Genomic DNA, 23,771 nt, shown 5'->3' with positions numbered 1-23,771 from the left:
TTGACAGGGACAACTATGACTGGGATTTCATTACTGTTTTTATTTGTTCCTTCTTCTCCCCAAAGCCCCCCAGGACATAGTTGTATATTCTAGTTGGGGGTCCTTTTAGTTGTGGCATGTGGGATGCCGCCTCAGTATGGCTTGATGAGTGGTGCTAGGTCCACACCCAGGATCCAAACCGGCGAAACCCTGGGCCACCGAAGCGGAGCATGCGAACTTGGCCACTGGGCCAGCCCCTATGACTGGGATTTCAAAAATATAGAATTAGGATAATTATTCTGTTCTTTTGTGTATATTAGAATACAACTATTAGGTATATGCAATGGTAGCATTAGCTATAATCTAAAGGCTATGCATTTAATTACTTGGCCCTATATTTAGTGACTGACAAATAATATGCTCAGTTTATGTATACAAAAATATAACATAAAAATTTACAGTCACAATCCACACAATTCACTCAGAATTCATTCTTGTTCATTGAGAAGGGACAAAAATGTAGAAAAGGACTAACTTATAAAGAGTTGGAACAATAATGAAGAGTAAGGAGAAAAAACAAAAATAAAGAGAATAAAAAAGGTGACAACAGGAAATATAATATCCTTTTCCCAAGAGATCTGCTTCTGCCCAGAGACACTGGATAGGTACAAGTGAGTGTGCCTTTGTGTGTGTGTATGGGCGCACATGTGCAATCATGTATATTCCCAGAATACTCTACATACTGGTCTATTTCCTTTCTCTTTTCTGTCTTTTGTCCAGACAACTTGACTCCCAAAAATACATAATTCCTACTTCAGGAAAAAATCTACAGATGGCTATTGCCTTCATACACCTCTTATATAACTAAGATAAACTTTTTTTAGAAGCATATTTCTAGGAAAAAAGCCACACATAAGAGTGACAGGCATTTGAAAGAAGTTCTCCTCTCTTTTCCCAGAATATTACTCTTATTCCTATAATCCATTCACCAGTTAGCATACCTAATTCGGAATCCACCCAACGTTAGTAACACCTGCCCTGGGAATCCACCTAACATTTGGGACAACTGCTCCTGGTATCCCCAGGAAAGTCCCTTCTTCCCTTCACCAAAACAGTGATAGTAGTAGTAGTAACATAATCTTTAAAGTTAACAAAACATAATTAATTTTCTCAAATAACATAACAAAATATTACCTCAAAAGAAGCCATTTTTATCAGGTTACTATTATGTAGCAAAAAAAATCATAAATTTATTTTAAGAAAATTCTTGAATTAAAAATTAGCTTGTACCTTTTCAAGGTCTGGATCTTGAAAGGGAAATTTACTGATGACTATTTTATATTCTTCTTCATTAACAATAGGGATGGGGCTATAATTATCTTCTTCAAAAATGTCCCTGTTAAGAAAGAATTGTAATTTTAGTATTAGAAAATGTATCATTAGAGTGCTACAGCATAATACTTAAAAAAAAAAAAAACACCTAATACAAAAGCCTTTTTCATTTGCCAGTTAAAGGTCCAAATAGGAAAACACTGCCTAATCATCCAGAATTCTAAAATTCAATCCCAAATAAGCCTTGTCCCTGAAAGTTCACGTGCAATCTTTTCTTTCCACTTGTTTTACATCTTCTCGGCATTTTAGTTTTAGTTTTCTAGTCTAGAACAATTCTCAAGATGATATAGTCAGAACAAAGTCATTATCTATAACTACCCTAAAACAAAGGCATGAGATGAAGAGTATTCCAGTCATATTTCTTGATAGGGACAATTTCCAGGTTGTATGTCTTCTATCTTCTCTCTTCCCAACTAGATCATAAGCTCCCTGAAAATGAAAAAATGTCTTATATTTGTTTAGTCTCTCATCATGTTGTAACTAGAAAGGGACCTTTTATAATTAGTAAGGCAGAGACACTTACTACTCACCAAATATCCATGTGCTATCCTACACAGCCCCCTTGCAACCAGACAGCCATATAACTAATTTTGGCCATTGGGCTGTGAATGCAAGTGATACGTGTTGCTTCAAGTCCAAAGCATTAAAGAGCTAACTGTGTGACCCTTCTTCCCATGGTCAAAGGGGAGACCACATGTTGAGAAGGTAGAATCACAAATGCAAACAGCCTAGATCTTGGACTAATAGACCCACTATGGGTGCTTGTGTAAGTGAGAAATAAAATGTCCATGTTCGTCCACTGAGACTTTGGGCATTTTTGTTACTGTAGCATAACCCAACCTGTCCCATTATACCTGCTGTCCAACCATCAGCTTCCTTTTAATCAAAATTCAGTTTGACGAATATTTATTGAGCACCTATGATGTGCTGGGTTCTGGGCTAACTGTGATGAAAACTCCATAACTCATGAAGATAAAAGCAAGATCTTTGTTCTCAAACCTAACAGGACAGATAGATATTCAAACAAGTTATAATGTTTATAATGATGTGTTATACACACAATAAAAGAAGTGAAAGGTTTAGAAATAGGACAAAGAAAGAAGTAATTAAATTTATCAGAGTAGGTAGGGGACATCTCATGGGAAGCTTTACAGAGAAGCTATGGGCTAAAGACACACTTCCAGTGAGATTATAGGAGAATACCATTTCAGAAAGATGGAACATAACATGCAAAAGCATAAGGGGTGAAAAGCGTGAGTGTGGCAGGTGGGAGTAAAACCAAAGGTAGTGCAGAATTACTGGAGTGTAAAGTAGAGAAGGGACAGGTGTAAAATCAGGCTGGGCAGGTGGACAAACTAAGGCACTCAGATTTTATCCTGTAGGCAATGGAATACCATTAATAGGTTTTAGGCAGAGGAATGTCATATAGTGAATATCTTCCACTATGTGGAGGATAAACTGGGAAAAGGACAATAATAAACACAGAGAGGACAGTTAGAAAGACTGAAGCATAATCCAAATAAAAGGTGAGGAAAATATCAATTAAAGCTATCCTGGTGGGGGCAGAAAGGAAGTGGCAGAAACAAGAGCTTTTAAGAAGTAGAATATACAGGATTTAAAAACTAAAAGAGGATTATGAGGGAAAGTGTAATCCTGATGAATCTGTGTTTCTAGACATGGCAAATGGACAAATGATGTAGATCGACTTCATCAGTAACATTTGCTGAGGTCAGGAATACAAGAGAAAGATATGGTTTCAGCAGTGGATGATTGATATCTAATTGATAAATGGGTTTGGGGTCTTGATGAGAGGCTGGAAATAAAGGCACAGGTTTGTAAATCATGGTGGTGCACAAGATAGTTAAAATAAGGCTCTGTTTACCTAAAATATCGTGAGAGGCTTCAACTAATTCTATTTCCTTCAAAATAGTACTTAAAAATAAAGGGTTAAAGGGCAAGGTACAGGGCAAAAAACTACTAGAACACCATAAACTACTCACTTTATACAAATGCCAGGGAATCAGTTAATATGCAAAGAGAGATAATTTAATGAATGGTACATTCATATTCTGAAAATGTTAATGTAGTCTTAAAAGTGATCTGTTTACGGAACCTAATTCTGTAAATGTTTACTCAGTTCCTACTCTGTGCAAGGCACTATACTTTGGGCTGGGCAATGAAGAATGTAAATAAAAATAAAACACTTGGCAATCACAATATAGTTGAAGAGAACCACACAGAGATAAACTATGACAGTAGTCAGATCATAAATTCTATCATGAAAGTAGCCAAGTTTTAATTATTTAGTACTGATGATAACTTTTACTTTTCCCCCATTTAATAGTTAGGTTGTCAATTCACTAATACTTGTAAAATACAGGTCAGGGATAATAAGAGCTTAAATTCTGCTACTTCTTAAAAATCTAAGCAAAAAGCATGATCTAGAAGAGTATTGCAAGTAGAAGTCAAAATATATTTGTGATTTACGTATTAACAATCGACATGGTATCATGTGTTCTTCTCCATAATTACAATGGAGGATAACATTAATCCTATCTCTATCTGAATGAACCCATTAGCTTCCTAGAGAAAACAACACCTCATGGATTCCCCAATCTTGGGGAGCCATCTCACTACTAGAAGCCTTAAGATAGAGAAAGAGAGAATAGCTGGATCAATATAAATCTATCAACAACTGTAAAAACTTAAACATTTCTGAAGAGGGCAAGTTAATAACAACATCAACTCTATAAGTAAAGATTTCATATATATAAATATATATATAAATAAAAATTTTATAAAGACTATATATAAAGATATATCACATTATATCATAGTATATACATTATAGATTACCACCCCTATCAATAAGCACTACCTCTATTTCTAAAATACTAAATATCAAAAATTGTTGATACTTATACATGACTCATCAAGACTGTCAATAATCCATTTGAGACAACATCCCGACAAAATCACTCCTAAGGAACATTAATACAAAAACCTCAAATAAAAATTTATTTAGTTGATTTTAAGAGAAAGTGTATCACCTTGTGAACCACTTAGGTATTTTAAAAAGATCTCTATCACAGTGTTCAGAAGGTCAGCCATCCACAGTTTTAAAAATTGATGAGGTAAATGCCAAGCACGTGTTAAGTCATTTAACATATTTTCTATTTTAATCTCATCAAATATTATTGCTACATTACTTCTATCATATTTTGGGTGACCTAGATGTAAGATCTCAATATTGACTTTTTGTTTTTGAAAGAATGAAATAAAGGAAGGAAGGAAGTGGGGAGGGAGAGAAGAAAGGAGGGAGAAAAGGTTTTAGAATTTAAAAAGGAGGGAGCAGATTTCTCTTGTCACGGCAATACAAAATTATACAGATATTAAAATACTTTGTCCATCCCCTGCAGGGAAGCAGTTAAAGCACCTCATTAGGTGCTTTAAGATTTTTAATCTAGTAATGTTTGTAAAAACAGAACTTTCCCGAGATATAATTTAAAAACTATAAATTTCTGTCTCTAATACTAAATACCTTTGAATATTCACAGCCTTAAACCTCAAACATCTACCAGGAAAAAAAACTACAGCGATTAGAACTCAAAGTAGTACAATTAAAAATTGATTATAAGTGGTACAGCCACTGTGGAAAACAGTATGGTGATTCCTCAAAATATGAAACTTATATTTACTATCTAATCCAACAATTCTACTTCTGGGTATATACCCAAAAGAATTCAAAACAGGGACTCAGATACTCGTATATCAATGTTCACAGCAGCATTATTTCATAGTAGCCAAAAGGTAGAAATAACCCAAACATCCATAGATGGATGAATGGATAAATAAAAAGGGAGTATATATACACAATGAGATATTATTCAGCCTTAAAAAGAAACGAAATTTAGGGGCCAGTCCAGTGGTGCAGCAGTTAAGTTCACACGTTCGCTTTGGCAGCCTGGGGTTCGACAGTTCTGATCCCGGGTGTGGACCTATGCACCGCTTGTCAAGCTATGCTGTGACAGGCATCCCACATATAAACTAGAGGAAGATGGGCACAGATGTTAGCTTAGGGCCAGTCTTCCCCAGCAAAAAGAGGAGGATTGGTAGCAGATGTTAGCCCAGGGCTAATCTTCCTCAAAAAAAAGAAAAGAAAAGAAAAGAAAGAAATGAAATTCGGACACATGCTACAACATGGACGAACCTTGAAGACATTATGCTACATGAAATATCCAGGCAAAAGAACAGACAAATATTGTATGATTCCACTTATATGAAGTACCTAGAGTAGCCCAATTCATAAAGACCAAGTAGAATGGTGATTGCCAGAAGCTGGAAGAAGAAGGGAATAAGGAGTTGTTGTTTTACTGTTACGGAGTTTCAGTTTGGGAAGATAAAAAAGTTCTAGAAAAAGATGGTGGTGATGGTTGCAACAACGTGACTGTACTTAATGCCACTGAACTGTACATTTTAAAACGGTTAAAATGGTAAATTTTTCTCATGCAGTTTACCACAATAAAAAAAATAAGCATTTTTACTGCTAAATGCAAAATCAATTACTTTAGCATTTGACAAACTTCTTCATTACATTAAGGCACCATGGCTTAGACTAACCTGAAAACTCCAGCCCATTTCTTAAGCAGTGTTTCATTGTATTGATCTCTTATTTCAAATAAAAGGTCAAAAAGTCGGTTCACTGGAAAACCATAACCCTAAAACACACACAAAAAAAAGCAGATAAGTCAAATAAATAAAGATGTTCATTTAAAAAATGTTGGGAATACTGGAGAATTGTTTGAAAGTGCTCACTGTATCACACTGTATGCCCTTCCAACTTATGAAAAAAGATACCCTTTTGACTTTCTACGAGGTTGCATTAGGTAAGGGAGAATCTAGGAAGAGCTTTATGAAGCTGGAATAATTTTTACATTTCTTCTCTTTCTTTTCACTCTGGATTATATTGTTAGCCTTAAAAAGTATTAGCAGTCAGAACTGGAGGAAAAGCTCCAAATTAGTGATCTCCATAACTCTGTCCTGGAAGGTGATTTCTAAATAGGATCAAGAAGAAAAGGGAATATATTTTGTCTGAAACACGCTGGCTTCCTTTTGCACCTTCAATTTAAGATTGACATTATTGTATAGGGAAAATTTGCATCTTTTCATCAAATGTATACTCTTCAAAACTTTATTCCTCTCCAACTCCAAATTCAATGAAATCTTATCCACATCAGGACCAAACATTTCGCTCACTTCACAGAGTTGTCCTTCTACCCCTTCAAGACTTACCTCTTCATGTATGTCCTTGATCCTATCTCTTCCCATAGGAATCTCTGCGTGGATTATCTAAATCACTACTGTGTCTTTAATTTCTACTAACTCCTTTCTCTTGGCTAAACAAACATGCTAAACTTCCTCCCTTTTGAAACCAAGAACAAAAGAAAACAAAAAAGCCATCCCTCAATTTTCTGTGCCCTGTGAGCTGCCTCTCTTCCCTTTGTTACTACTTTCATAGCCAAACCTACTACAATCTAACTCCCACTCCTATTCCTTTTTTGAAACTGCTCTCAACAATGTCAAAGATTATCTCCTAAATATAAAAGTCAGTGATCTCCTACTCTCCCTTACCTTTCTTTCCTGAAACTCTTCTGCTTTGAATTCTCTAACACCACTCTCTCCTTGTTCTCCTTTTATCTATGAACAATCCTTCTAGTTTCCTTTTTTCTTCTATCTCTATGCCTTAATATTTTCTTCTAGCTCTCTAGGGCAATCTCAAGTCTACTGACTTCAAAGACTGCTTTCTCTGATTATTCTTAGTCTATATCCTTAGCTAGACCTCTGTAAATTCGAAATATTTAATTCCAAAGCCTGTTAGACATCTCCAGTCAGTCTGCCAGGAAGCACATTAAAGTTAATTTATCCCCTCCCTTTCCAACTAACCGAAGTGTTTTTCCTATTTCCTATCTCTGTCAATAGTATTTCTATCATCAATCCAGTTTGTCAGAAAGAAATTTGAAAATCATCTAAATGCCCCCCCATACACAAACACATCAGTCAGCAAATTCTTTTGATTTTACCACCTTTACAAATCTCTTTCAAATCTATCATTCTTTTCTATCATTTACTACCTTTGCTTCTTCCAGATATATTCCCAGTGCCACTGCTTTATTTCATGTTCTTAAATGTCTCTTGCCCAGACCATTGTTAAGAGCTTCCTAAACTGAAATTTCAACCAACTGTCTCTTTCGACTCAATCTATTGCCCAGACTCTCAAAAACATCATTTAAAAGTGCAAATCTAGGGGACAGCCCCATGGCCAAGTGGTTAAGTTCGCGCGCTCCACTTCAGCAGCCCAAGGTTTCACCAGTTCGGATCCTGGGTACGGACATGGCACCGCTCATCAAGCCACACTGAGGTGGCGTCCCACATGCTACAACTAGAAGGACCCACAACTAAAAATATACAACTATGTACAGAGGGGCTTTGGGGAGAAAAAGAAAAAAATAAAATCTTTAAAAGAAACAAAGTGCAAATCTAATCATGCCATTTCTCTGGTTAAAAACTATAGAAGGCTTACTAAAGTCCCACAAAACCTACTACAATCTGGGTCAAATGACCTTATCAGTTTCATTACCATTCTTTGCCCTTCTTTGCTCACACCCATATACTACTACAGTTTCTGACACCATTAAGCTCCTCAGTCAGTCTCATGCTCACCATACCATACCTCTATCTATAATTTACACGTGCTATTTTCTCTGTCATTAATATCCCTTCCTTCATATTTACTTGCTGAACTCATCCTTCAAAAGCCAGCTCACGTTTCAACTTTCTGTATAACCTTTCCCAACTCCTGGAGTCAAAGTTAGTCATTCCATCTTCTTGGGAGCCCAAAGCTCCTGAATATATCACTATATTAGTAGGTCTTATTAGACATACTATTTGTTTATAGCTAAACTGTGCATTTCTTGAAGCCAAGGATTTTTATGTCCGTAGTGTCTTACTCATTTTTATATCTCTATCATTTTATACATCATCAAGTTGCTAGCACATAGTGTGTGCTCAAAAACTATTAGTGAATGAATCAATAAATGTTTATTTTAGATTTGCTTAATAGGTAGTAAACAGAACTATAAATAGGCTAGTGTTACTTTTTTTACTTTGTTGTTTAGTCAGCTTTGTTCTAAATGATGAAATAGTGACATTTAAAAATAAATTTCCCTAGGGTGGCAAAGTGCCAGTTTTTAAAACTAAATATTATGCAATATTCTTTAATTAGTTTTTATGAAAAGACCTTCCTCAATTCTTCAATTAATGGGTATAACTTTAAAAGTCAGCATTTATTAATTCTGTATAAGATCTACCTAACACTCAACCTGTCAATTTTCAGTGAAATGAAAATACTGCAGGATTTCTGAATAAATAAGAAGGACTGATTTGACTTCCTCAATCTTATTTCAAAGCAGTAAGATTAGAAAGGTATACTTACAAAGGTTTATGCACCCACCACTGTTACTTTTCTAATGCCTCTATTACCTGCATATTATCTATTGCTCTTCTTTGAGTCTCTGGAGAGTTCCTTGGAAATACACCAAATACTTTAGATTCATTTATACTCAAAGTGCCAGTCCAAGAACAGTTTGCTATGGTTTACAAAGAAATAAGGAGCTTATACCAGAATACAAATCAATGCTGTACCTACATCGAGAAAGTCTTGCTACAAAAAAAAATGCCAATTAAGCTAAACTTTGTACTCTTGATGTTGCTGATTTACATTCTGATGGAAGCTCCTTTTTGTTATGAATCCATAACAAACAATTTACAGACTAGTAAGAGTCTGCAGACCAGTGGACCATACTTTTGAGCAGCAATGCTTTAAGTCATTAAGGATAGCAAAACTCCCTCAAGTTACCCACAGATAGGCCTAAAAACTTAAGGCAGTCTCCAATAAAACTTACCAAAAGTTTTCTTGCAGAGAGATCAGTATTACAGATACATCTGTCACAAAATTTATGAAAACAAAAAACCCTACATTATTCTGGTGTTACAGTATATAAGGCATACAAATTAATAAAGGTATGAAGCAATAAAATAATTTACTAAAGGAACTTGTAGAACCTTCTTCTTAGGTTTGAGAATAAAGTAGACAACTATTATTCTAGGATGGGACACTCGTGATGATGCAAACAGTTTAAATTATTAGTTCCACACTATAAGAAGCTCTAGATCTAAGAGACATTATGAGGGGGAAAAAAGATTCAAAGGTCAAATATATTTGGAAAATGCCGCATAATCATCTTCCTTTTGGAAACATATGGTATAAATTTGCTCTGAGAAAGGCTTTTAGTGGAGAAATCTGTTTTACCTCACTTAGCATTTCCCAAACGTTTTTGACCACAGAACTCTTTTTTAAGTAACATCTATTATCACACTTTGAAAAACGCTAGTCTGTATTTCATGAAATGTCATTCCAACCGTAAAAATCCCATAAATTTAAGCATGAAAATAAAATGCAATGAATTCTTTCTTATCTTTGATCAAGGAAAGAGGAGAGACAAGCTTAAAACTTCGATATTGAACATCACAAAGACATTGAATTTTGAGATAATTCAGTTTTAAGCTTACTTTTAAAAAGAAAAAAACCAAGACTCAAAGAAGTAAAGTGATTTTCTCAGTCATAGCACACTTGAAATTAAGGAGATGAGTGGATACAGCTTTCAAGCCATATGTTTTCATATTTATTACATTTAAAACTCAAAACAATTCTGAAAACTAGTAATAAATCCACTTTCACAAATGGAGATCTAAAGTTTAGAAAACGTGCAGACAGACAATTACCCAACAGCAGAGGTGGGACATAAACTCAGGGTCAGTGTGACTCTCAGAGCCCATGCTTATTGTCTCAAGGTAGATCTTCTAATTCTAGTTCAGGATTCTTTTCAATACACCATGGACTTTTATTTTTTCAACTACAGAAATACTTTATCTTTTCTAACTGAATGACCAATATTTAAAAACATTGTAATATTCCCTGAGGTCTGTCCAAACTTCATGATCAGGAAGGAGGTGGTATGAAAAGTGCTGGGTAATCTCAATATATAAGTAAACATTTGGTTACTACTAATTTACTAACATTAATAAGCAATAAAGTAAGTGAGTGTACTCTATATTTTGTCATATCTTTAAAAGTGCTCAAAATAGCCATTAATTGAATGTCAGATTATTACCCACCTGCAAAGTATCTGCAAATATTACAATGAGATTCTTCAGCTCCAGAACAAGATCAGGATCAGTGCAGTAAGACTAGGAAAATGTGGAGGGAGGGATGGAAACACAAACAAACAAAAACCAGAGTCATTTGGTTAAAAACTAAGAAACAAAACCTGAAAACTTTTTCTTTAATCTGCCAGTCTTACAATAAATTTAAAATCTTGGTTATTAGTAAGATCCTTGGTTATTAGTAAGAGGAAGGCTGGCTTCCTCTATTCAGTAAAAAGTCTTATGGAAAAATCATCACATGACATACCTAAAGTATCTGTACTATACGAAAACAAATTTTCCTGAAATTTGCACACACTAAACTTCAGACAAAGTGATGATGCTTATTTTCTAAAAGTCTTTAGATTTTAAGGAATTCATTATTTTAAACTGAAAAAATGATTTATACATAGACCACGTATTTTTACTTTTCAATTATTTACTTATTCTCTTATAAAAAGAGACACAATATATTACTTCTTCCAATAGAAGAATGACAATTTACTTTCTCAGTAATTCATCAAAACAAAATAATTAATTTCACAGAGATAATAAAATTCACTGTCCCCTTAACAGCATTTAATAAGATGCGAAGTATGATATGTTGCATTTAATATACTATGACTTCATATTTGATATCATGGAATTAATAGGAAGCATACTATAATTTTACATATTCAGAGCAGGTCTGAATATAAACCTTGATAAAACATATTGTTTTTTATTAATGTTAGAAAAAGTTGTAGTTCATTGGACAAATAGTGTATCAAGAATCTACATTCCTGATAAAAAAGTAGTGTATTTATAATCTAAATATCACATTAGCTATTAATCCTCCAAAATAGTTTCAATCTCTATTCTCAGTAATAAAATTATAAATAACAGATTACAAAATTTTAAGCATGGGAAGATTTCACTAAAGGTTAACTACTAAAAAGGCTGTAAGAAAAAGTGTAAACTGAGCAATTATTAATTTCAATAGTCTTTATAACACTAACATATTTATTATTTTCACAAAAGGCATATTATGCAAATAATTTATTTTACTCTCATTCACAAAAAAACTCATTACATAAAAGGTTCATTATTTCAAATGAGTTCAAATTTTGACAATTGCATATTTTTAAGAAATTTGTAATTATATTATTGCAAACAAATTATAAACATTGAAGAGCAAGTTCTATTGAGTTTTGATGGTGGAGTTTATTTTGGAAACAAAGAATTTGGAATGATAATTAAAAACCCTTTCTTCACGGTGCTTTTCAGTGATCTAATGAAGAGGTCAGTTGAGACTAATGAGACCAGCTTAATTCTTCATTTTCTATAATGCTGAACTAAAAGTGTCTTGGGAAGTACCAGTCAGTTGCGAAATCACAGCCCGATATTACCAGACAAACAAAAGCCTTACATTACTACTTCCAAATCTGAGCAATTACAAAAAATGCAGAATGATGGAGGTACAATTTTCTTCCGACATTATGCATTTCAGAAGTTCTTGAAGTAACCGAATTAAAAATCTGGTAATATAAATTGTCTGACTTACTGAATGAGCTCTAAGGACAGCAATTATCTTTGAGAGGGCCATGTTCCAAAGTTCATCAGTGTATGCCCTGGTTACTAATCCCTGGGTCACATGTAAAATGTGATCTTCCACGACAAAGAACCTAAAAACAGTAATTACCAACATAACGTGTTAAAAACAAATTAAAACCCAAATAGAAAATAATTACTTCTGACATTTAACATAATATAAAAACAATACTTATTTCCATATTAGATACATACCCTACAATTTGAGTGAAATATCTTCTATAGCCATCAACTGTTTCATGCTTTAAATGAAAAATAAAAATCAATTTAAACCAATAAATATCAGTAACATTTGGAAAGTAAGTTCCAAGTCACTATAACATTTATTAACAAATATTTATTGAGAGTCTACTATATGCTGCATACAGTTTTTTTTTAAGATTTTATTTTTCCTTTTTCTCCCCAAAGTTCCCCGGTACATTGTTGTGTATTTTTAGTTGTGGGTCCTCCTAGTTGTGGCATGCAGGATGCCGCCTCAGCATGGCCTGATGAGCAGTGCCATGTCCACACCCAGGATCCAAACCAGATACATTTCTAAGGCACCAGGGATAAACTGGTAAATAATAAAACGTCCTTACCCTCATGGAACTTGCATTTGAAAAAAGATGGACAATAAACCAGTTAAAAAGTAAATACGATTTCAGAACCCTCTTCTTAGCAGGCTAATTCAAACCACCATCATCTCTCACTTAGGCTATTACATCCTTTTCTTCTCTAGTCTCCCCAGCTTCCAGGGTTGCTCCCTATAGTCTATTCTCCAGAGAGCTGTGAGATGATACTTTCCAAACAGTAATCAGATCATTGTCTCTTCTGCTAAAAACCTTCCAATGACTTTTCATCTGATTTATAACAAAGTCAAACTTCTTAAGAATGGTCTACAATTGCCTATTGTTTATAATTTTAACAAAAGGCATACAGGAAAATATTTGATCATTTGAATTTCATTCATAAACGTTTATTACATGAAATACTTCATTACTTCAATTAAGTTCAAATGTTATATTTTGTATATTTAAATATGATCAAAGTTTTCAAATATCTGAGTTTTTTTTCAGGTGGGGGGAGGAATGTTATTACTGTTAGTTTAAAAATACTATGATCAGCGAATGTAGTCTACATGACACCAGATGTTTGATACTTCTTGATACTTGCTTTATAACAGTATAAAGTCACATTTTATATTGTTCCGTGTGTGCTTGAAAAGAATATGTTTCTACAATTGTTGAAACAAGATTCTACGTAGTTCTTTAGATCAAGCCTATTAAGCATGTTTCGTATTTTTAAAGACATTCTATTTGGTTTATAACATACTGAGACCTTCAAAAATCCACTATGCCTATGGATTTTTCTAATTATGCTTTTAGATGTGGCAATTTTGCTTTAAATATTTTGAGTCAATGTTATCAAGTGCTTATAGGTTTAAAATTACCATTTTTTTAATCAACTCCAAGTCATGAATATTTTATTTATCATTCTAGCTTTTTTGTATTATATGAAGGTATATACTCTGTTTCTACTCCAGAAATTACATAATGCATTCTTAAGTAATGAAACTACAATTAATCAATATTTTTACTCACCTTCTGGACAATTCAGAAACTGTAGAATAGTTTCATTTCGTTAACTTCTATCTCATTTTGATATTTATGCTATTTTTGTTGTGTATTTTAATTTTATTTTGTTTTAAGGTCCATAATATTCTATTATATTATTTTCTATAGGAAACACAGATTTACCCATATATTTAGTTTCTTTGCTATTCATTCCTTTTAGCATCGCATATCTTCCATTTGGCATTGCTTTCCTTTTGTCTAAAGTAGATCCTTTAGAATTTGCTTAGTAAGGGTGTCTCAGTAGCAAGCTATCCTCTTCTTTGTCTGAAAGTGTCTATCTTTGCCCTTGTTTCACTGGATATAGAATCCCAGGTTGACAGTTATTTTCCTTCAGCATTGAAAAGTCAATTCCATTGACTTGTTTAGGTGAAAATAATTTCTTCTCTCTGCGTATTTTTAAGGTCTTCTCTTTATCTTTGTTTTTAAGGTCAAGTTTATTGTGGTATAATTTACATACAGTAAAATTAAACCTTTTTACACAGAGTCCAATGAGTTTTGACAAAGGTAGACATTTGTGTAACCACTGCCAAAACTGAGATATAGAACATTTCCATCTCATAAGAAAGTTCCCTCATGCCCCTTGTAGTGACTCACTCTGTGCAACCCCACTCCTTGGCCATCAATCCCATTCTGTCCCATAGGTTTGCCTTTTCAAAAATGTCATATAACATAAATCATACTATACATAACTTTGTGGTATCTGAATTTTTTCACTTAGAAAAATGCTTTTGAGATTCGTCCATGTCACTGCATTTATCAGTTCTTTTTCTATTGTGACAATTTATTCATTACTTCGTAGACATTTGGGACGTTTCCAGTTTTAGGCATTTATGAATAAAGCTACTGTAAACATTCACATATGAGCCACTGTTTGAAGACAGATTTTCATTTTTCATGAGTAAAAATCTAGGAGAAGGACTGCTGGGTCGTAAGGTAAGCATAAGCTTAACATTACAACAAAGTGTCAAATTATTTTCCAAGGTGGTAGTATAATTTTTATACCGACTAGAAGTGTATGAGAGCCCTAGTTGCTCCACATCCTCACCAGCACTTGCTATTATCAACCTTTTTGATTTTAATTATTCTAGTAAGTATGTAGTGGTATCTCATTGTGGTTTTAATTTGCATTTTCCTGATGAAAAATGATATTGACATCTTTTCATGTGCTTACTTGTCATCTGTATATCTTTGGTAAAATGTCTATATGGATCTTTTGTCCATTCGTTTATCTTTAACTACTTAGTTATACAAGTTCTTTATATATTCTGGATATAAGCCCTTTGTTAGATGTGAGTTTTGCAAATATTTTCTCTCCATCTGTGTCTTGTCTTTTGATTTTCTTAAGAATGCCTTTTGAAGAATAGAAGTTTTTCATTTTGATGTTCAGTTTATCAATTTCTTTCTTTTATGGTTCATGCTTTATGTATCTCACCTAAGAAAATGTTGCCTAACTCAAGGTCACAAAGATTTTAACCTTTGTTTTTTCTAAAAATTTTATAGTTTTAGCTCTTAAATTTAGGTCTACGATCCATTTCTTAAATTGGTGAATGAGGTAAAAGTCAATATTCATTCATATGAATAATTTAATTCTCCTGTGGTCAGAAGACATACTTTGTATGATTTCACGTCTTTTATATTTGTTGAAAATTATTTTATAGCCAGAATATGATCTATCTTTGTGAACCTTCCATGTGTACTTCAAAGGCATGTGCGTTCTGCTGTTTTGGGTGGAGTATTCAACAAACGTTAATTAGATCAAGTTAGCTGATAATGTTTTTCAGGTCTTCTATTTTCTCTTTATCTTTTGGTGTTCTGCAGTTTCACTGTAAGGCCTCTAAGACTGTATTTCTTTTTATTTAACCTACGTGGGATTCCTTGGGCTTTACTCTGTAGGGTTCCATTTCTCATCTGTCCTGGAAAATTCTCAGCCATTATGTCCTCAAACACTCCTCTGTCCCATTTGTTCTATCCTCTTTCTGAAACTCCAGCTAGATACATTAGACCTTCTCTCTGTATTCCCGTCTCTCTTCTATTTTTATGCTTTTGTCTGTGATGCTTTCTAGACAATTTCTTCAGATCAACTAAGAGAATTCATCAACTGTTAACTCTGTTCATAAAATTATAATTTTGGTTAATACATCTTTAATTTCTAGGTATTCTATTTGATTTTTCTTCACATATTGTGGTCATTCTCTATAGTTTCTTGTTTCCTATTTATATCAAGCTTGCCTTTTATTTCTTTAAATATATTAGTGTTATTTCATATATTTCTTTAAATATATTAGTGTTATTTCATATTCTATGGCTAATAATTCAAATATGGAAAGTCTTTAAGGATTTATTTCTGTTGTCAATATTTCTAATGATTCTCACTTGCTTGATATTACTTTTGACTGTGAACTGCTAATTTTCCTTGAAACTTTAGCTCTGGATATTCTTTAACTCTGGTGTGAAGGTTCAGAGATCTACACTTGCTTCTACTAGGCACCTGGAGGCAATATCAGCCTGGAACCACTTTAAACAAAATTTTCAACTTGAGATTTTTTTGACTATCCAAGGAGAATAAATTTGGGTACCAAACACATATGAGGAACTGCTGGTTGTAAATTCTTAGAGCTTTTTTTTCTCTGTTCACTCAGCACCAAGATTTGAGATAGGCAATTTCCTTACAGTATTTGGCAGAAGGAGCAGAGAGGTTTTGTTAGATGGTTTTTATCTCTAGGTCATCCTAAAAAGGGGGCTACAATTCTTTGGAGCCTCAGCTTTACAAGGGAAACACTCTCTTATCACCTACTTTGAGTTGCTCTGGGCTTAGCCCTCTGTATTCCCATGTACTCAAAATTCAGGCTTTCCCATTCAGCAGATGCCCCCAAGGATAAAAGCTACATCCAGTGCTTCATTAAACCTATCTGGATTTCTGCCTTCATTGAGGTTTCCTGTTTTGTTTGTTTTATAGTCAGATGCACTGAGGTATAGGTTACACACAATAAAATTCATTCTTTTTCATGTACTGTTTCTATGAGTCTTCACAAACACTTCTAGTCATGCAACTATCACCATAATCAACATACAGAACAGTGTTCAATAAATATTTGTAGTTCAATGAATAGTGATGAATGCTCTGAAGAAATTAAAGCAGGGCAAGGGGATCAAAAGTAACAGCATAACCAATTCAAAATCTTCACATACTTACCATATTTGACTGGGGTTGCAATACCAGTCTTGCTTGTTTCTTTCTTTGTTTTCGGTAATAATTTTCAAATGCCTCCTCATCACCCTAAAATAAAATCAGCGGAATAATGAAAAACACATACCCACACATTGCTAAGGAGGTAACTTCTTTACCCCTTAAGGGTCACTGCAAATTTTCTAAAAACTGGAATATAAATGCTGAACAGTATTTCACACTGAATGTCAAGAACAAGTTTTTGGCATTAGAGTTAAAAGATAGTAACCTTGTTTGGCATCAAGACAATTAGGAAGACTAAAGGTAAGTTCAAACAATTGGACAGTTGCCCATCTTACTGTTTAGGCTTTATAGATTTTGACTGACTGAAGAAAATATGGCTGTCACGAGGGAAACTAAATAAAGAAATTAGCGGGGCCAGCCCAGTGGCGCAGCAGTTAAGTTTGCACGTTCCGCTTAGGCAGCCCGGGGTTCTCCGGTTTGGATCCTGGATGCAGACATGGCACTGCTTGGCAAGCCATGCTGTGGTAGGCGTCCCACATATAAAAAAGTAGAGGAAGATGGGCATGGATGTTAGCTCAGGGCCAGTCTTCCTCAGCAAAAAGAGGAGGAGTGGCAGCAGATGTTAGCTCAGGGCTAATCTTCCTCAAAAAAAGAAAAAGAAATTAGCTGCCAAGCCTAAACTTCTCAACTTGTACAAGGCCCTATGTGATCCAGCAGCTTCCTCCATCTCCTTCCTCATCTCAGCATAGTCAAGATACCATTTTCTTTTCACTTCCAGGCTTTTGTACAAGCTGTTCCTGAAATATGCTTCCAAGTTCCTTTTCCCTGTATGACTTTTATTCTCCCTTCAGGGTTCACCATGAATGTCCCTTCCTTTAGAAAGCCTTCCTCAACTTTCTGAGGCTTGTTACTATTCATGTTATCCCATATCAACTTGTACATCCATATCATTGCACTTACCATACTGCGCTGTAACTTCCAATTAAGACATTCCCAATAAATAAAAATTGAGAGAATCTGATGCTAACAGACCTTTCCTAAAAGACATACTAAAGGGAGTCCCTCAGGCAGCAATGAAAGGGCACTAGACAGTAACTCTAATTCACATGAAGAAATAAAGAACACCAATGAAGGTAAATACACCGGTAAATATAAAGACAGCATAAATGTATTTTTATTTGTAACTCCTTACTTCTGACTGAAAAAACAACTGCATACAGCAATAATTATAAAACTATGTCAATGGCTTCCAATGTATGAAGATGTAATTAGTATGATAACAATAACACAAAGGAGGGGGTTTAACGTGAACTAGATTGTTTTAAGGTAAGATGTTAATTGAATCTCCAGGGCAAACAGTAAGAAAATACTAAAACAAATAAATAAATGACAAAAGAATTGAAGTGGTACACAAGAAAATATCTATTTAATGAAAAGAAGATACTAATGGAGGAACAGAGGAACAAAAAAATAAGACATATTAAAACAAATGGTACATGTAAATCCTACCTTATCAGTAATTACATTATACGTAAATGAACTAATACTCCAATCAAAAGACAGAGATTGGCAAACTGGATTAAAAAAGAAATGAGGGGCTGGCCCAGTGGTGTAGTGGTTAGGTTTGTGCACTCTGCTTCGGCAGCCCCAAGGTTCGTGGGTTTGGATCCCAGGGGTGGACATACACACGTGCTGTGGAGGCATCCCACATGAAAAATAGAGGAAGATTGGCTCAGATGTTAGCTCAGGGCCAATCTTCCTCACCAAAAAAACAAAAAAACCTAGACTATTGGTGGTGAACACAATGCAGTCTATATAGAAACTGAAATATAATAACATACACCTGAAATTTACACAATGTTGTAAGTCAAAATGACCTCAATAAAATAATTTTATAAAATGGGGAATAAACAGATTTACATTTGAAATTAAAATAAAATGTACAGCGTGAATGTAAAAAAATAAGTTAAAGAAAAACTAAGTGCCCTTACACATAGTGGATATTTCACAAACATTTATTGCATGAAGATTTACAGCTCACTGAGCTTATGCTCAGCCTTTAGAAAAGCAGGCCTAAAATGCATACATGTCTTTTTAATAATACAAATATACATATACACACACACATAATACACACACATAAAAATATACAAAAGATACTTACCAAAACAGAATAAATATGCAAACACTGGTAAACAGGGGAAAAATCAACAAGATCCTGAACAGTTAAGACCTGAAAAACAAAACCATTTTTTGAAAATTAAGGTCAAGGGGCTGGCCCTGTGGCCGAGTGGTTAAGTTCACGTGCTCTGCTGCAGGCAGCCCAGTGTTTCGTTGGTTCGAATCCTGGGCGCGGACATGGCACTGCTCATCAAACCATGCTGAGGCAGCGTCCCACATGCCACAACTAGAAAGGACCCACAACGAAGAATATACAACTATGTACTGGGGGGCTTTGGGGAGAAAAAGGAAAAAAAAAAATAAAATGTTTAAAAAAAAAAAATTAAGGTCAAACTACTAGTCCATTGTTGGATAATGTAAGTTAAAGAAAGACAAGAAGATTTATGGACTTGATATTACAACATTTATCAACTATAAAAAGCATACAATATAAACACAATGCCCCTTTTATTCTGTTTTGGCATTTGTTCAGTTCATCCTTTATATATTTATCATCATTGTTGACTATTTTAGATTATAAGGTAATAAAAGGGAGAGATTGTATATCTTTAACATGCTTGGTAGATTACCAGAAAATTGCTCTGGGTAACTAGATACATCATTATTGCTTTTGGTAAAGATGATGCATGGATTTATGGTTTAGCTATAGACAAAGTACCTTCTCTGAGACAGCTAAGTCATATGATTTATTATTATTTCATCAAATTGAAGACATCATCACTATTATTTTACGCAACACTAAAAAAGAAAAAAACAACTACCACTTGAAACTATGATATCATCAATTTTAAGATGTATCCTGATTCTGAGATGTTATAACATTTTTTAAAATGCACCTTAGAATTGATGAAACAGAGTAGTACAAAGTTTCTCAAACTTGAGAAATAAACTCTTTTTAAAGGAACACATTTGTATTCTTAGGAATCCCCAGAGTAGACAAATTATTTTTATTATAGTGTTACTTATTATGGAAAATGATAGAAACAGTAATACTAAAACAGATCTGAAAGAACAGGGGAAAAAGACAAGTTTTTCTTAGAGTACGGATTTTGGCTGGGACATTATGGTAATGCTCCCAGCAGTTAAAGATATGCAAAACAGACTAGGGAAAATTGAGTTAAGAAGATTAGATGGTCCATTTTCACCATTCCAAATTTAAGGGAGAAGAGAATACAGAGATTCTCTGAATACTGATTAAGAAAGAACAAAAAAGTAGATTTCAAAGTATTTATTTAATTTCAATGGACTAATCGGGAAACACTAACTCCACATTACAAAGACATTAAACTGTCTAAAGCTGTTCATTTGTCTGTATTCAGGACAATATCAGACATCCATTGGATATGCATACACATATACACCTACATATATACACACACATATACACATATATACATACACATACACACATATACACACACATGCACCAATAAATACATATAGTCTCACTCATCCTCAGGCATATAGTAGGTATGTACATAGCGAACACTCAGTTATTTTCCAAACCACAGAAAAGACCATGGACACATATTCATATGGTTCCTTTTAGCAATCAATTAAAAGCTCTTAGTAGGTCCCTAGAAAAAGAATTTAGGAGCCAGCCCAGTGGCATAGCGGTTAAGTTCATGTGCTCCACTTTGGCAGCCCAGAGTTCACTGGTTCAGATCCCGGGGCAGACCTACACACCACTTATCGAGGCACACTGTAGTGGTATCCCACATATAAAGTAAAGGAAGATGGGCACCGATGTTAGCTCAGGGCCAATCTTCCTCAGCAAAAAGAGGAGGATTGGCAGTGGATGTTAGCACAGGGCTAATCTTCCTCAAAACAAAAAAAAAAGAATGAAAAAGTTTAAAATCTCATTTACAAGGCAAAGCATTTAGAAATAACTAGGCTCCTTATGGTAGTAACTAAATTCAAAAGGAATTCAAAGGAAAAGATAAAAAGTAAGCTTAACAGGGGGCCAGCCCAGTGGCACAGCAGTTAAGTTTGCCGGTTCGGATCCTGGGTGTGGACCTAAGCACCACTTGTCAAGCCATGCTGTGGCAGGCATCTCACACATAAAGTAGAGGGAGATGGGCACAGATGTTAGCTCAGGGCAGTCTTCTTCAGCAAAAAAAGAAAAAAAAAAGAGGAGGATTGGTAGCAGATGTTAGCTCAGGGCTACTCTTCCTCAAAAAATAAAAATAAAAAACAAGGTAAGCTTAACAGAAAACTTCATGGAGAGAGCAAAAGAAGCAATAGGACTAGGAATGAATTTGGATATAGAAGATGAAAGAAAATAAATATTTAAGGATAACTTCAAGGTTTCTAAACTTAATAAGCCTTTTTTAAGAAATAAAAAATTTAACTTTAACCATATTGGAATTATTTTGTAGTATCTCAGCAGCAATAAAAAAAAAAGTAGGCTATACAGAATTAGTCTAAATGGCAAAGTCAAGCCATTAGGAAATTAAATGTTTTCCACAGATAATTAAAATATGTCATCACTACAAAAAAGGTATCACTATATTTACATTTTACTGCTAATTATGTAGAAAACCTAGGTTCAACTATTTATGCTTACAAATATAATCTACAATATTTCCTGTTATCTGTCAATTATGCAGTCTAATATTTCAGATGGCTCTATTGTCCTAATAGCTCATTACAAACTGATGCACATAATTCATTTTGCACATGAGAAGACTGAGTCACACAGACATACAACTCAAAAGAAAAAATTCCCCCAATGAATGAATGAATGAATGAGAGAGAGAGAAAGGAACTGCCATCACCTCCTCTTCATTCTCCTCCTCATTCTCCTCCTCTTCCTCAAATGCATGTTTCAACACAATTTCACTGCTTTCTTCTGGAATTCTATCATTTATATACATATTCTTCCCAAATTTTACATTATTTTGCTTTATCTGCAGAGTAACACTGAAGGTTTTCTGCTGTTGTGCCTATTTTGGAAAAAGAAAAAATCAGATTATTTCAAAATTCATTATGGTCAAAATTGGTTCAAGAATTTGGTCATATTTTCTTTTAATATCCGCAGGTGTAGGATCTGGAGTGATGTCTCATTTTTAATTTATGCTTTGTGTCCTTTCTCTTCTTTTTTGAACAGTATTGCAGAGATTTATCAATTTTATTAGAAAGACTAAGAACCAACTTTTGGCTTTGTTGATCCTCTCCATTATATTTTGTTTTCTATTATATTGGTTTCTATTCCTATCTTGACGACTTCCTTCCATTTTTTTTTTTAAATTGTATTTTATTGTGGTAAGCACACTTAAAATTAGATCTATGCTTTTAACACATTTTTAAGTGTACATACATTACATTATTAATATCTATTAATATCAGCATTATATGAATATATTAATACATTGTTAACTACAGGTACAATGTTGTACAGCAGACCTCTAGAGCTTATTCATCTTGCCTAACTTAAACTTTATGCCTGTTGATTAGTAACTCATTTCCCCCTCCCGCCAGCCCCTGGCAACCACTATCCCACTCTTTGACTCTATGAATTTGATTATTTTAGATACCTCATAATTTCCTTTTTACAGGTTGAATAGTATTCCACTGTATGTACATACCTCATTTTCTTAATCCATTCATCTGTCAAGGAATGTTTAGGTTGTTTCCATGTCTTGGATATTGTGAATAATGCTGCAATGACCATGGGAGTGCTAATATTGCTTTAAAATTCTGATTTCAATTCTTTTGGATAAATACCTAGAAGTGGATTGCTGAATCATATGATAGTTCTATTTTCAGATTTTTGAGGAACCTCTATACTGTTACGCATAGCGGTTATACTATTTTGCATTCCCACCAACAGTATGCAAGTGTTCCACTTTCTGCAAGTCCTTGTCAACACTTATCTTGTTTTTTTTGACAACAGCCGCCCTAAGAGGTGTGAGGTGATATCCCACTGTGATTTTGCTTTGTATTTCCCTGATGGTTAGTGATGCCAAGCATTTTCTCATACACCCGTTGGCCATTTGAATGTCTTCTCTGGAGAAATGTCTATATAAGTCCTTAGACCATTTTTTAATCAAGTGATTAGTTTTTTTCCTACTGAATTTAAGAGTTCCTTAAGTGTTTTGGAGATTAACTCCTAATCAGACATACAGTTTTGCAAATATTTTCCCCCATTTCATAGGTTGCCTTTTCACTCTGTTGATTATTTCCTTTGCTGTGCAGAAGCTTTTTAGCTTGATGTAATCCCACTTGGTTTTGATTTTGTCACCTGTACTTTTCATGTCATACCCTTCTACTTTCTTTGAGTTTAGTTTGCTATTGTTTCTCTAAATTCTTGAGATGGATACTTAGATCATTGATTTCAGTCTCTCTTTCCTGATTTATAATTGTAAGGCTATAAATTTCCCTTAAACATGACTTCTGTTGCATCCTACAAGTTTTGCTATGTCATATATTCATTATAATTCAATTCAAAATATTTTCTAGTTTCAACTGAGTTTCTTCTTTGACCCATGGGTTATTTAGAATTTTATTTCTTAATTTCCAAACATAAGGGAGTTCTACTTATCCATTTATTACTGATTTCTGGA

General features: G+C 34.1%; 1 protein-coding gene across 6 annotated transcripts in view; it reads right to left on the bottom strand.

Annotated features, from left to right (window-relative positions):
• EXOC6 (exocyst complex component 6) overlaps window positions 1-23,771 on the bottom strand; it is a 187,786-nt gene that overhangs the window by 96,863 nt on the left and 67,152 nt on the right. For all 6 annotated transcript variants that reach the window (XM_046654551.1, XM_046654545.1, XM_046654546.1 and 3 more), the window contains 8 exons: window positions 21,984-22,151; window positions 19,190-19,258; window positions 17,029-17,112; window positions 12,418-12,464; window positions 12,176-12,296; window positions 10,606-10,677; window positions 5,992-6,089; window positions 1,270-1,375 (listed from right to left, as the gene is read on the bottom strand). In XM_046654551.1, the coding sequence (XP_046510507.1) occupies window positions 1,270-1,375; window positions 5,992-6,089; window positions 10,606-10,677; window positions 12,176-12,296; window positions 12,418-12,464; window positions 17,029-17,112; window positions 19,190-19,258; window positions 21,984-22,151 (765 nt within the window). The remainder of the gene's footprint in view (window positions 1-1,269; window positions 1,376-5,991; window positions 6,090-10,605; window positions 10,678-12,175; window positions 12,297-12,417; window positions 12,465-17,028; window positions 17,113-19,189; window positions 19,259-21,983; window positions 22,152-23,771) is intronic.

This window comes from Equus quagga, chromosome 2, assembly GCF_021613505.1.
Source record: "Equus quagga isolate Etosha38 chromosome 2, UCLA_HA_Equagga_1.0, whole genome shotgun sequence".
Lineage (NCBI taxonomy): Eukaryota > Metazoa > Chordata > Mammalia > Perissodactyla > Equidae > Equus > Equus quagga.
This window is presented reverse-complemented; position numbering and strand designations above follow the sequence as displayed.